The 14,587-nt window shown below is 44.0% G+C and overlaps 1 protein-coding gene across 5 annotated transcripts in view; it reads left to right on the top strand.

Moving 5' to 3' along the window:
* fer (fer (fps/fes related) tyrosine kinase) overlaps positions 1-14,256 on the top strand; it is a 28,155-nt gene extending 13,899 nt beyond the window's left edge. For 4 of the 5 annotated variants that reach the window (XM_056578826.1, XM_056578828.1, XM_056578827.1 and 1 more), the window contains 12 exons: positions 216-338; positions 1,084-1,312; positions 1,657-1,755; positions 2,367-2,624; positions 2,889-3,011; positions 3,115-3,171; positions 4,870-4,988; positions 5,742-5,836; positions 9,448-9,571; positions 10,130-10,335; positions 11,499-11,621; positions 11,701-14,256. In XM_056578826.1, the coding sequence (XP_056434801.1) occupies positions 216-338; positions 1,084-1,312; positions 1,657-1,755; positions 2,367-2,624; positions 2,889-3,011; positions 3,115-3,171; positions 4,870-4,988; positions 5,742-5,836; positions 9,448-9,571; positions 10,130-10,335; positions 11,499-11,621; positions 11,701-11,837 (1,693 nt within the window). In that variant the 3' untranslated portion in view covers positions 11,838-14,256. The remainder of the gene's footprint in view (positions 1-215; positions 339-1,083; positions 1,313-1,656; positions 1,756-2,366; positions 2,625-2,888; positions 3,012-3,114; positions 3,172-4,869; positions 4,989-5,741; positions 5,837-9,447; positions 9,572-10,129; positions 10,336-11,498; positions 11,622-11,700) is intronic. The other variant, XM_056578829.1, reaches the window with a different exon arrangement.
* The last annotated feature ends 331 nt before the right edge of the window (positions 14,257-14,587 follow it).

Genomic DNA, 14,587 nt, shown 5'->3' with positions numbered 1-14,587 from the left:
TTTAATAAGAAAGGGACATATTTGCCTCCAAGCTTCATATTTCTTATATTAAAGTTTGAAGGGGAATTGGATAGCATCACCTCATAAGTGGTGGTAGCTGGTACTTGACCAGTTAGCAGTCCTCATCAAGGCTTGGGCAGCAAGGCTCTCGTGAATATGCATGAGGAAATGACTTAAGGTACAAATTATGTGTTGACCATTAAGATGTGTTTCAGGTTGTCGTCGGGGACTGTGGAGCTAGCACTGACACAGGAGAGCCTGAGCAGTAAAGAGGCCCTGCTCTCCGACCTGGAGGCCAAGCTGCAGGAGTCGACTCAAAGCTGCCAGAAGAAGAGCGAGTCAGTGCACTCCTGTCTTTCTATATATTTGGCTGTGCTTCCTGTCTCTCCGTTAACTACTTCCTGTCTTTCTGTTTGTAATTCGTGTATTTTACTACTTTTCTCTTTGATATCCACTTATTTTCTCTGGGTCCTCTTCTGGTCGTTCTGTGAACTACTTCTTGTCCTTGCTGGCACTTAGACTGTGAATGCAGTCTGTCTCTCTCGGTCTCTCTCTCCGTGTTCATCCTCCCTGTCTCTCTCCCTGTATAGCGGTCTCTCTCGCTCTCTCTCTCTGTCTCTCTCTCTCTATAGCGGGGTGCTGTTGCGCTCTCTGTCTCTCTATAGCGGGGTGCTGTTGCTCGCGCTCTCTCCCTTTCTCTCTCCGTGTTCATTCTCTCTCTCTCTCTCTCTCTCTTTCTTTCTTTCTCTCTTTCTCTTCTCTCTCCTCTCTCCTTTCTCTCCATAGCGGGGTGCTGTTGCTCTCTCTCTCTCTCCTCTCTCCTCTCTCTCCGTGTTCATCCTCTCTGTCTCTCTCTCGCTCTCTCTCCATAGCGGGGTGCTGCTTCTCTCTCTCCTCTCTCTCTCCGTGTTCATCCTCTCCTCTGTGTCTCTCTCTCTCTCCGTGTTCATCCTCTCTCTCTCTCTCTCTCTCTCTCTCTCTCTCTCTCTCTGTGTCTGTGTCTGTGTGTGTGTGTGTGTGTGTGTGTGTGTGTTCATTCTCTCTCTCTCTCTCTCCGTGTTCATTCTCTCTCTCTCTCTATAGCGGGGTGCTGTTGCTCGGCCAGCGGCTGTCGGTGGAGGAGCTCCGTCAGGCCGTCCAGGCCCTGCGCTGCTCTGAGGAGAAACTGCTTTCCCAGAAATCGCTGCTTGAAGAGAAGCTGATTTCCCCTGGGAACAGTGGCCCTGGCAACAGTGATGCCCCGCCCCTGCCCCCAGTTGTCCCGCCCCCAACTCTCAATTACGAGGACGATGCCCAGTCCGTTGGCTCCACGGTAACCGTGGTGACACACATGTATACAGTATATAACATCGATAAATTGTAGCATCCCAAAATATATAGATAGATATAATCTATCTTGATCTCTATCTAGAGATATTGAGAGATGGATGTGTATTATATATAGATATTATATATTGTATGGTTCTTCGGTGCTAGCCAGCAAGAGATGGGCTGACAATGATTGGCCCTTGGTTGGCTGCTAGTAGGTCTGCAACATACCGACATCCACTGGCTACCGAGTCCACATTGCACCAGAAATTATTGTGTTCCACAATTTGTAACGCCCTTTAAACTTTGTATAGTAATAACAATGAATGAATGACTGTTGTTTCCCAGGACAAAGGTAAAGATCGTATCTCTAAGTTTGACACACTACGCCACTCTCTGGCTGGGATGATCCGCTCTCCCAAATCTGTCCTCTCCTCCTCATCTTCGGTGAGAGACACATTTTATTATAATACTATATTATAAGCTTATTATTGTTGATCATTTTGTAGTATATTATGTTATTTTATGATACTATATTATTATTATTATATGATATTATTAATATGTTATTGTAACATTATCCTAGCATAACATTACGAATTATGTTATTACAATTTTATATTATAGTATGGAAAGATAAAGAGCTGACATGTTATATTTCCATAGTTAAAGGTGGGAGGATAGAGCTGACATGTTGTGATTAATATTGTATACTATTCTAGTTTTAAGGTAAAGGATATAGAGCTGACATGTTGTGTTAATATTGTTATACTATTGTAGTTTAGACTTAGGAGATGTTGAGCTGACATGTTGTGATCAATATTGTTATACTATTGTAGTTTAGAGGTGGGAGATGTTGAGCTGACATGTTGTGTTAATATTGTTATACTATTGTAGTTTAGACTTAGGAGATGTTGAGCTGACATGTTGTGTTAATATTGTTATACTATTGTAGTTTAGAGGTGGGAGATGTAGGGCTGACATGTTGTGTTAATATTGTTGTACTAGTCTAGTTTAGAGGTGGAGGATGTTGAGCTGACATGTATATCACTATGCAGCAGTTCTTCGACGTGATCGGGCCGGCCACCTCCTCGTCGTGCCCCACGGGGGGGCTGGGGTCGGGGTCGGGCGGGGCCGAGCGGCCCCTGGTGGAGCTGGACTGGTACCACGGGGCGGTGCCGCGGGCAGAGGCCCAGGACCTGCTGCGGCTTCACGGAGACTTCCTGGTCAGAGAGTCTCATGGGAAACCAGGAGAGTACGTCCTGTCGGTGTACTGGGAGGCCACGAGGCGCCACTTCATCATCCAGTACGCCGAGGTGAGGGCCTCGTCACTCAACCTATACGCCATGTTCAATGAGCCAGAGGACTAACAGCCGCCATGCTACCCAATCTCTACTACACGTTCCATCTGCAACTCTATGCAACTTCGTTGATTTCATTTTGAAAATACATTGAGGACATATTTGCCCTATTCCTGCATTGCTCTCCACCAATAGAATTAGGCTAGTATTAGGCTAGGTATTGATGAAGGAGCCTTTCTTCAATCACGAGTCTCTCTCTCTTGCGCTCGCTCTCTGTAGAACCAGTATCGGTTTGAAGGGACCGGGTTTCCCAGCATCCCGCAGCTCATTGATCATCACTTCAGCACAAAGCAGGTGATCACCAAGAAGTCCGGAGTCATCCTACACACCCCTGTTCTCAAGGTAACCCCCGTCGCCTCCTCCCAGTTCAGGTTAGCCAGCCCTTTTCAGGTTTACATACTGCATAACCACTAGTCTTCTTAACTGACCTGTTTGTGTGTTCCAGGATAAAAAATGGATTTTAAATCACGAAGATGTGGTTTTGGGCGAACTGTTGGGCAAGGTACGATCATTTAATCAATTCATACGTCATTTAATTGCTGTTCCTTCACGATTTATAAACAATTACTGTCAGGAATTAGTGGATGCACATTTAAATCATTGATCTATCCAAATATTTCAAATGTGTGTACGTATATCTATAGAAATATATTTTTACCCATGTAGTAAAAAGGACAACACATGTTGGAAGACTTAGATTGAGGTTTTGTTGTGTGTTTTAATATCAAGTGTTAAAGGGTGGCACGGCGATGAACTTCAACATGTGTAGAGCAGCGCTAGAAGTTACCTAGCAGTCGTATGGCAGCGCTGGTGTGAACGCTCTCATTGTTGGATACACGGACCAATAAGTTCAAATCAACTGCTTATCCCCCGAGTCCCCAGACCCGGGCAATGCCACCTCCCACTAAATGTGAAGGTGTTTTAATACTTTGAAAAAGCCTTGTATGTAAAGACCCCTAGAAAGATGTCATATCCATTGTTGGCTAAACAAAAGACCATCCCAATCCCAACCCAAATAATTAGCGTGCAACAACAATGTTTATTGTTTTTCACGTCATGTTTTTTACACAAACTGTTATATCATGGGAAAGCTGAGACTACACTGATTTAGAACTGTCCAAACGATACCACTTAGCAACCAAAGCTCGAACTAGAGTTATAACCAAAAAATACCAGGGGTCTTCGGTGCGTGAGGGATTCAGTTCGCAATAATATATAAAACCACCTGATGCCGCCGTTTCAATTCCATTGAAAAAGCTTTATGGCACGACTATTGTTTTGAACAGTATTACCGATGCATTATTTATGTTATTTTTTATACTTGATGGAAGTATGTTTTCTTTCCCTATGAGAGTTTTGTACTTTGTTATGCATAACAATTACATTTTTTATTTTTTTCTAAATATATATTTTTATACATTGGTAGTCAAGGCGGGGCCCTACTGTTGTTAAGGCGGCCGCCTTAACAACAGTGCTGGGGGAAACATTGCATCAGTAACGTTTGAGAGGTGTTGAAAGGGTAATCTTTGTGAAAATTTAACCCAGGGTCTTTGTTTCGGCATGTGTACCCATCAATTTTTCATTGAAAATCGAGCATAGAGTTAATGCAAACAAAGTTTTTGATGCTTCGTTTTGTGTGTCGGGACGCTAATCATGCTACTGCAGAGGTTTGGTGCTATTTTGACCAATATTAGTGGTTAAAAAATGCAGATTTGGAAGCGTTCGCAGTGCCCCCTAACCAATAAAATGGAAGACAAACATTGCGCCGGGCAAACTCTATACTCGATTTTCAATGAAAAAAGTATCTGGAGGGCTTATTTGATGGGTATACATGCCGGAACAAAGACCCTAGGTTCAATTTTCACTGGAATTACACTTGGGGGAGAGGTGTTTAAATGTTCTTCCTGGTTTGCTAACCACAGTAACGTGGGAGAGGTGTTTAAATGTTCTTCCTGGTTTGGTAACCACAGTAACGTGGGAGAGGTGTTTAAATGTTGTTCCTGGTTTGCTAACCACAGTAACGTGGGAGAGGTGTTTAAATGTTCTTCCTGGTTTGGTAACCACAGTAATGTGGGAGAGGTGTTTAAATGTTCTTGTAACCACAGTAACGTGGGAGAGGTGTTTAAATGTTCTTCATGGTTTGGTAACCACAGTAATGTTGGAGCTGGGTTTACATTCCATCACATTTTTTTGTTGCCAGGGTAACTTTGGGGAGGTGTTTAAAGGCACTCTGCAGCGAGACAAGATGGCCGTGGCTGTAAAGACCTGTAAAGAAGATTTACCTCAAGAGCTGAAGATCAAGTTCCTGTCAGAGGCCAGGTGACTGGGCTGGGGGCCGGGGACTGGGCTGGGGGCCGGTGACTGGACTGGGCTGGGGGCCGGGGACTGGGCTGGGGGCCGGGGACTGGGCTGGGGGCCGGGGACTGGGCTGGGGGCCGGGGACTGGGCTGGGGGCCGGTGACTGGGCTGGGGGCCGGGGACTGGGCTGGGGGCCGGTGACTGGACTGGACTGGGGTGGGGGCCGGAGACTGGGCTGGGGGCCGGTGACTGGGCTGGGGGCCGGGGACTGGGCTGGGGGCCGGTGACTGGACTGGGCTGGGGGCCGGTGACTGGACTGGGCTGGGGGCCGGTGACTGGACTGGGCTGGGGGCCGGTGACTGGGGTGGGGGCCGGTGACTGGGCTGGGGGCCGGGGACTGGGGTGGGGGCCGGTGACTGGGCTGGGGGCCGGGGACTGGGCTGGGGGCCGGGGACTGGGCTGGGGGCCGGTGACTGGGGTGGGGGCCGGGGACTGGGGTGGGGGCCGGTGACTGGGCTGGGGGCCGGGGACTGGGCTGGGGGCCGGGGACTGGGCTGGGGGCCGGGGACTGGGCTGGGGGCCGGGGACTGGGGTGGGGGCCGGGGACTGGGCTGGGGGCCGGGGACTGGGGTGGGGGTCTTGGTAGGGTCTGGTTGTTAAGGAGCAGGGCTCGTCTGGCTTACTATTATATACATTATGTCCGTTATATCCATGTGTCTGTCTATATAGTACTAATACCCCCACTTGGTTACATTTTTATTGTCATTCCAACAGGATCCTTAAGCAGTACGAACATCCCAACATTGTTCGTCTGATCGGAGTGTGCACGCAACGGCAGCCTATCTACATAGTGATGGAGCTAGTACCAGGTACACACCCATACTGTTAATGGTTCAACTGAACCCCCTGTATCAGAGGGATAGCGCTAGTATACACACTCGCACTGTTAATGGTTCAACTGAACCCCCTGTATCAGAGAGATACAGCTAGTACCAGGTACACACTCACTGTTAATGGTTCAACTGAACCCCCTGTATCAGAGAGATACAGCTAGTACCAGGTACACACTCACTGTTAATGGTTCAACTGAACCCCCTGTATCAGAGAGATACAGCTAGTACCAGGTACACACTCACTGTTAATGGTTCAACTGAACCCCCTGTATCATAGAGATACAGCTAGTACCAGGTACACACTCACTGTTAATGGTTCCACTGAACCCCCTGTATCATAGTGATACGGCTAGTACCAGGTACACACTCACTGTTAATGGTTCCACTGAACCCCCTGTATCATAGAGATACAGCTAGTACCAGGTACACACTCACTGTTAATGGTTCCACTGAACCCCCTGTATCATAGAGATACAGCTAGTACCAGGTACACACTCACTGTTAATGGTTCCACTGAACCCCCTGTATCATAGAGATACAGCTAGTACCAGGTACACACTCACTGTTAATGGTTCCACTGAACCCCCTGTATCAGAGAGATACAGCTAGTACCAGGTACACACTCACTGTTAATGGTTCCACTGAACCCCCTGTATCATAGAGATACAGCTAGTACCAGGTACACACTCACTGTTAATGGTTCCACTGAACCCCCTGCCTCAGCATGAATTACGCTGTGATTAAAAAAAATATGGGTTTTAGGAAGGGAAGGAAGTTCAAAAAGGAACTTGTGATACTCATTTTTAAGCTTGTACACCTTGTGTATGAGCTCATATCGCTATATCATATATCGCTGTGTATATATATGCACCAAAGACCATGGAGAAGCTTAACCTTCTCTGACGCCAGCATGTATAGGGTTAGAAAGAACAGAGTCTATACATGCATACATAGCTACCTACATACCTTACACTGGCAGTACATTTCAAACAGAATACATACAGTCAGTGTTGGGGAGTAACGGAATACACTTACCGGCGTTACGTATTCAGAATACAAATTATAACTAACTGTATTCCATTACAGTTACAATTTAAATTGTTGGTATTTTGAATACAGTTACATTGTTGAAATCAATGGATTACATGACGATACTTCTGTTTCAGCAGTTTATTCGTGCTTTCACACCAACAGCATTTAGTGCGCACTAAACGAGTTTGGTTCAGTACGTTTGCGTTGGTGTGAATGCAACCACCTCACTTTGATGCGAAACAAATCTGCCGGCCGGGACCTCCCTGTAGAGCTGGTCTCAGTTTGCTTCGAAACTAACCTTGGTACGGGGTTTGGACCTAACAGGCCCCCGCTCAACAGCGTGCATTATGGGAATTATTGTTTGATTAGCGGTAACTCCAAGACTAGCAGCACATTGTCGGACCGTCGGGTGAAAATGAGTCGTGGCTCAACATGAGTCAAGAGGAGACGGAGTGTCTATTGGATATTTGGACAGACATCCAAATAAAACGTATGCTGAAAGACACACACAAAGATGCCGATGCATTTATCACATTCAGCACCAGTAAGAGGGAGAAGGAGTTGAACTGGTCCACAACTGTATGAAACAAATCAATATCACAACGAGTGCAGCCTGCTGGATATCCATGATTATTTACTTTCACAGACGCTTTTTTGTTTCTCTCTCTGTCTCTCTGTCTCTGTGTGTGTGTGTGTGTGTGTGATTTTATAGGCAACACCTATGCACTGTTTTTTTTTGTTGACGTAATAGCAAATATCTTTTGCATACACTTATAGTCTTTGTTCCTCTACAGCCTATAATATAGTGCACTTTCAGGGAGACTTGGCCCTAACACAATCAACCAGTTTGAACAGAAGAACACACCAGAATAGGCCTGTTTAGGTCGCAGGATTTGATGCCACATTCCCACACTTATAAAATGCAATTCAATGTGGAAGCAATCCAAGTATTCAGAATACAATACTCAGATTGAGTGATGTAACGGAATGCTTTACATATTACATGTATTCTGTAGCTGGATACATTTTAAAAGTATCCTTCCCAACACTGCATACAGTACATTGACAGTCGTATATACCTCAATACACAGTACAAATTTGGCTGAGACCACTTTGGTAGCGTATACGAGTCGTTGTTTCAAGATATCAGAAATTACTACGGCGGAAGTAACTTCTGAACTTCAGAAGTTCAAGGAATATATGAAGTTAATGGTTCAACTATAGGTGTCCATGTTGAGGGTTTAAGGTAAGAGTTAAAGGCTGATTATGGTCCCTCGTTCATGCAACACAAGGGGGTTACGGACCCATTACGTCCTTGCGGACCCTCCTTGCGTCCACTGCAAGGGCCTGACGTGCGACTCCAAAAAATGGTAACGTTCCATCGAAGCGACGCAGCAGCAAGGGCTGTGATTGGTCTGCTCACTAAAACCCCACGCAGAACCCAAACAGGTTCACAACTGCGTCGAAGCATCTGCGTGTCTGCAGGATCCATGCGTTGTGTGAACGTGGGACCATAATCAGCCCTTTAGATGTTCATGATTAGGATATAAGGTCAGTTTGTCATGTTAAGGGTAAACGGTAAAGTGTGTATTTTAAGGGCTAAATGATAGGGTCAGGTGTTCATGTTAAGGGATTAGGTTTCATGTCAGATGGATGTCCCTCACCAAATTTGAAGGGTTAAAGCTTAAGTATTCATGTTAAGAGTTATATGTTAAGTGTTGATGTTTAGGGTTAACTGTTAAAGGGTTAGGTGTTTATGTTAAAGGTTAAGGGTTAAAGGTGAAGAGTTGATGTTAAAGTTATGTGTTGATGTCAAGGGTTAAGCCTTCAGTGTTTGTTAAAGGTTAATCCATGTTAAGGATTAAGCCTTTAGTGTTTGTTAAAGGTTAGTCGTTCATGTTAACGGGAAAGCCTTCAGTGTTTGTTAAAGGTTAGTCGTTCATGTTAAGGGGAAAGCCTTCAGTGTTTATTAAAGGTTAGTCGTTCATGTTAAGGCTAAAGGTTATGTTCTCATGTTAAAGTTCAGTGTTCATGTTAAGGGTTAAGCATTCAGTTTTTGTTAAAGGTTAGGTGTTCATGTTAAGGGTTAAGGTTAGGTGTTCATGTTGAAAGTTAAGGTTATGTTTTCATGTTAAGGGTTAAGGTTAGGTGTTCATGTTAAGGGTTAATGTTAGGTGTTCATGTTAAGGGTTAAGGTTATGTTTTCATGTTAAGGGTTAAGGTTATGTTTTCATGTAAAGGGTTAAGGTTAGGTGTTCATGTTAATGTTAGGTGTTCATGTTAAGGGTTAGGTGTTCATGTTAAGGGTTAAGGTTATGTTTTCATGTTAACGGTTAAGTTAGGTGTTCGTGTTAAGGGTTAAGGTTAGGTTTCCATGTTAAGGTTAGGTGTTCATGTTAAGGGTTAAGGTTATGTTTTCATGTTGAAGGTTAAGGTTACGTTTTCATGTTAAGGGTTATGTTAGGTGTTCATGTTAAGGTTATGTGTTCACGTGAGGATTAAAGGTGGCCTTTCATACTCAGGTTGTTAGTGCTAAAGGTTGGGTGTCTTTGTAGGTGGGGACTTCTTGTCATTCCTGAGGAAGAAGAGGGATGAGCTGAAGACAAAGCAGCTCGTCAAGTTTGCTCTGGATGCTGCCGCAGGGATGGCTTATCTGCAAGCCAACAACTGTATACACAGGTAATACAAGTTCATCAATACAATGAATCGGTCATCAACAGGAATCGTGTCACTGCAAGCCAACAACTTTAAACACAGGTTATTCACGTTCATCAATGATGAACATGTATAAATTCTTATTACATTTACATTAAAGGCATTAAGCAAGCTGTGTACCGCTTTTATCCAAAGCGACTTGCAACAATTCATTCAAATTGTGTGTGCTTTAGAGTGCTTTAGTTGAAAGCAATTTGATATTCAATAAATCCATTTTGAGCTCTTCTGATTTATCAAAGTCAAAGGTTCCCACTCATCTCTGAGGAAGTTTAATAAATAATAATATGACTTCTGGAGATTTGTGGTGCCTCCACCTGTGGGTTTTGTACGGGGCACCCCAATACTAAGAGGTGTAGGTGTACTAGGAACCTCATCCGGCTAACATACCCAGTCTTCTAGACTCTTTGCCTTCATCCGAGGCTGCTGTAAGGGAATGCCTCCCTTCTGGCTAAGATATCATCGATACTAATAAGGTTTCTTGGTCTTTCTGGTATGATATTAATAAGGTTTGTTCTCCCTCAGGGATCTGGCAGCCAGGAACTGCTTGGTTGGGGCAGAGGGGGGCGGGGTTGGTGGGGGTGGGCGAAGCTTCAGTGGAGGAAGTGGGCGAGACATCCTGAAGATTAGTGACTTTGGGATGTCCCGTCAGGAAGACGACGGAGTTTACTCTTCCTCTGGCCTCAAGCAGATCCCCATCAAGTGGACCGCCCCCGAAGCCCTTAACTACGGTAAGGAGCCTTAACTACAGTAAGGAGCCTTAACAAGGAGCCTTCAAATACAGTAAGGACTCAATTACAGGAAGGAACCTTATCCACGGTTAGGTTCCATAACTTCTTTGTTTGTTTAGTAGGGGTGTAACGAAACACGTATTTGTACAGACGTGGGCCACGGTGCTTACTTGTGGCGTACATAGCGTTAATATGGCAGATGTTAAGGCTTGTTTTGCGATGCAGAATTTAAAGCTTGAAGTCGGAGTTCCCCCCGGACCTTTGAGCCAAAGTATACTACTCCGACTCAGTAAGTACAGAGACCCCTCAGCAGCTCTCCGTCGGGATGTCGGATACGCAATGCAATTCGCCGCCCGATCGAAATATGTTGACTACAAACCATGTAGTGTTGCATGCAGTGTTGTAAATAAACTTCCAAAGCTTTTCTAATCTTATTTGGGGTTTTATTGGACCTTAAGGTGCAAAGTAAACGATGTACAAAGTAATTAAGGTGCAAAATCAAACCGGAGAAGTAATTCAGGAAATTATTTTGTTAGAGGACCAATCATAGACTTTGCCGTCTCCGTTGCGTCGACCAATAGGTCCATGGCGTAAACGGATAGTTAAAAAATATTGGATGCGCACGTAAGCTACGGAGAGGGTCTCCGACAGGCTCTCCGGCCACGGAGAGGGCTCTCCGTGCCTACGTACAGCACTTTAACATGCACACACATTTGAAAAGGCAGCATCCAGGTGTTACTATCACCTATCAAAACGCGCGGTGCAAACCCAGCTCAAAACCCTATTTCAACAACCATTCAAAAATGCCGGTGCCATAACCACGTTTATTGGTGTTTTCATTGCTGCTGATCTCAGGCCATTCTCCGTGGTTGACAAACAAGTAGTTTTTAAAAATGTTCCCCTTAACTATGAACTGTACCGTCCTGTACCGTACCGTGACTTCAAAACCGAGGTACGTATCGAACCGGGACTTTTGTGTACCGTTACACCCCCAGTGTTTCCCCCAGCACTGTATGGTTAAGGCGAGGGAGGGTGTTTGTTTTGTTTGTCTTTACGGCTCAGAGGAAGGGTGTTTGTTTTGTTTGTCTTTACGGCTCAGAGGGGGGGTGTTTGTTTTGTTTGTCTTTACGGCTATGAGTGAGGGTGTTTGTTTCGATCCTCAGGGCGGTACAGCTCAGAGAGTGACGTGTGGAGCTTCGGTGTGTTGCTATGGGAGACCTTCAGCCTGGGGGTGTGTCCTTACCCCGGCATGACCAACCAGCAGGCGAGGGAGCAGGTTGAGAAAGGTGAGTTTCAATTAGATTCGTTCTTAGGGTTTCCGTGCGTAGTGCAGCCATCTGACAATACTGTTTGCCCCGTTGCTAGGCTACAGGATGTCCCGCCCTGAGCGTTGCCCTGACGACGTGTTCCGCATGATCGAGAGATGTTGGCGCTACAGTGCCGAGGAGCGACCCAATTTCTCTGAGCTGCAGCGGGACCTGGCCGCCATCAAGAAGAAGTGATGGACCCCAACACCCCTCACACCGATTCACCTTCTCTGAGCTGCAGCCGGACCTCGCCGCCATCAAGAAGAAGAGATGGAGCCCTGAACTCTGAGCTGTTTCGGGACCTCACGGCTATTCAGAAGTAAAGGACCCCTGAACTAAACCCAGCCTCTGACCCCCTCCCACCTCTACTGACACTTTGAGTGAATAACACAAAACACAAGCTAACAGGATCACTGGTGTCAGCCGCAAACTGTTAGCCACTAGCTTTAGATGCTAGCTGTTAGCCACTAGTTTCTAGCTGCTAGCTTCAAGTCACTTGCTGTTGTTAAGTAAAGGTAATGAGGGATATTGGAGGTTATCTGAAGATTGGAAAATAATATACAGTCCTTGGATTTGTATATACTACAAAATGATAGTAAAGATGAACCTAACTAACGAATGAAACACATGTAATCACCACAATCGAAAGATAAACACTTAAAAGGCTAATGTAGGGTGAGGAAGGAATGAGGGGCATCAATGATGCACCCTCATGTTTCCAGAGCTCCGGAGAGCAGGCCCTAGCAGGTAGTTGCTAGAGACAATTTTGAAAAAAAAAAAGATGAATATATCGAGGGAGATAAAACTAGGAACAATGCTAGGAACAAAATACAGCTTTTGATTATCTTACTACACCCTCAAACAACACTCACTAGCTGTTAGCCACTAGTTGTTTGGAGCCAACTGTTAGCCGCTAGCCACTTCAGGGAAACACAAGCTTATATGAAGAGCAAAGAAAAAACCTTGGAGGAAGACCTCCATTTGACTTTGATCAAAATAATTATTGCAATAGTAGTTATATTTAGTACTTCCTTTAACTAAATTTACTTAAGAACTTCGTTTCATTGAAACTACTAAAGTACTTCCGTTAACTGACACTACTAAAGTACTGAATTTAATTGAAACTACAAAATTACTTCCTTTAACTGAAGGTGGGAATATGTTAAAAGTATTGCCCTTGGACAGAAGGATTTACTGTCTGATGAGAGGCTTGGCTTGATAAGGAAGGCAACCATAGCTAGCCGCTGTGGCAGCTTAAGTAATGAAGTGGGCATGCTGTTACTTCTGCTGACAAACCTCTCCAGGAAGGACAAACTTTTGCTCCCTGTCCTGGGCTCACTACACTACCAAGTTTGGTAGCACAGATCTTTGATTGGGGACTTCCGCAAGCTGGTGAGCTACCAATACTGGTTTCTCCAGCATTCTCCCAACAGTTTTTTATAAGTTTTGTATTTTCTGATTGTTTAAGTATGGAAGCATAAATCTATCTAACAAACCTTGCCAAAAATGATTAGACATTTTTAACCCTAAAATGTTGCCAAATATTAATTAAATGTGGCAATATTCTGGCTTTTTTTGCCTTTTGCTATCCTTCCCAGGGTTATACAAAATCATTGATCAGTTCATTGCTCCCCCAGTACATACCTGGGACCGGTTAGCATTATGTAAATTTCAATTTCCAGATTATGACAAAATTAATCATTACTTGTGTGTATCCAGAATAAACCATGTGAAGAGAAATTTCCAAAATGAGAATTTGGCTTATTCTAGAAACATTTGCTGCAGCCTGATTTTTTTTTTTTTTTTTTTTTTTTTTTTTTTTTTTTTATACGCCAGTTTCTACAAATCAATTGTGATGAGAAGAAATGGTTATCCTGAACAAAAAGGGTTGTAGTAACTGAGTAAAATAAACTGCATTTTCGTTTTTGGAATTCAACTTTTTAATGTAGGATATTCCAGATATACACACCTAAATAGAGTCATGTTTGATATATCTGGAAGGTGTATTAAGTTGAGTTGTGGAGCTAATGCTCAGCCAACCTTGAATTGACATCGGTGCCCATAGGCTTACTGTGTAAGTAAGGGGGTCGCTGAACCGATGGACAGAAAAGTGGTCTCCCTGCTCTGGTCCATCCCCCTGGAAGGAACACAAAATGGGTAAACAACTCTAAATTGTCAGCTAACCCTGTAAGTGACCTTCTTTTACTGCCTTGCTTTGAGGCCACGTCGCCTTCCCAATAAACACAACCCAACCCCCTCTATACCGAACACACACCCTCCCACTGAACACTAACTCTCCCCCCTGACCACACCCCCTCTCAATCGGCTCATTAAATATGTAACATTATATTTCAGTTATTTTTTATTCACGTTGGTTTACTTTGTTTGATTTGTTTGTTCTTTAATGTTTAACTATATATTGGGGGGGGGGGGGTTCTACCATTCAATAACACTTATTTAATTTAAGTGATTTCAAAGTAAATGTTTTGCTTCTAACGTGAATCATTTTTACAAAATTTCCAGGAAAACGTGAAAAAAACCGATTGAAAAAACTACTTTTGCAGTTTTTCTAATTCTGGGAAAAAAATGAATTTTATAAAGTTTATATTTTGTGAATATCATTTATGTATTTTATATAAATTTGATTCGATTTTAACATTATTGTTCGTTCTTACTAAAGAAAAGAAAATATGTAAAAAAGTGTATGTTAAAAAATGTAATAAAATATGTAAGGCATCTCCTGATGAATGTGATCATGTGATTCACCTTCCTGCTACCCAAACCCAGTTTTGGCAGGAAAACATCCTTCCAGCAAATTAAACATTTCCGTCTGACCCATAAAAACATTGGGTTCCAGGGGCCTTGGTATAATAACAATTAGTAGTAGTAATAGTAGTATTACTATTGTGGTATCTCTAAACTCCCCTAAGTTTGTCCATGGTATA

This window comes from Gadus chalcogrammus, chromosome 19 (genome assembly GCF_026213295.1).
Source record: "Gadus chalcogrammus isolate NIFS_2021 chromosome 19, NIFS_Gcha_1.0, whole genome shotgun sequence".
Lineage (NCBI taxonomy): Eukaryota > Metazoa > Chordata > Actinopteri > Gadiformes > Gadidae > Gadus > Gadus chalcogrammus.
Note: the sequence above shows the minus strand (reverse complement) of the source record. Positions and strands in the feature narration are given on the sequence as shown.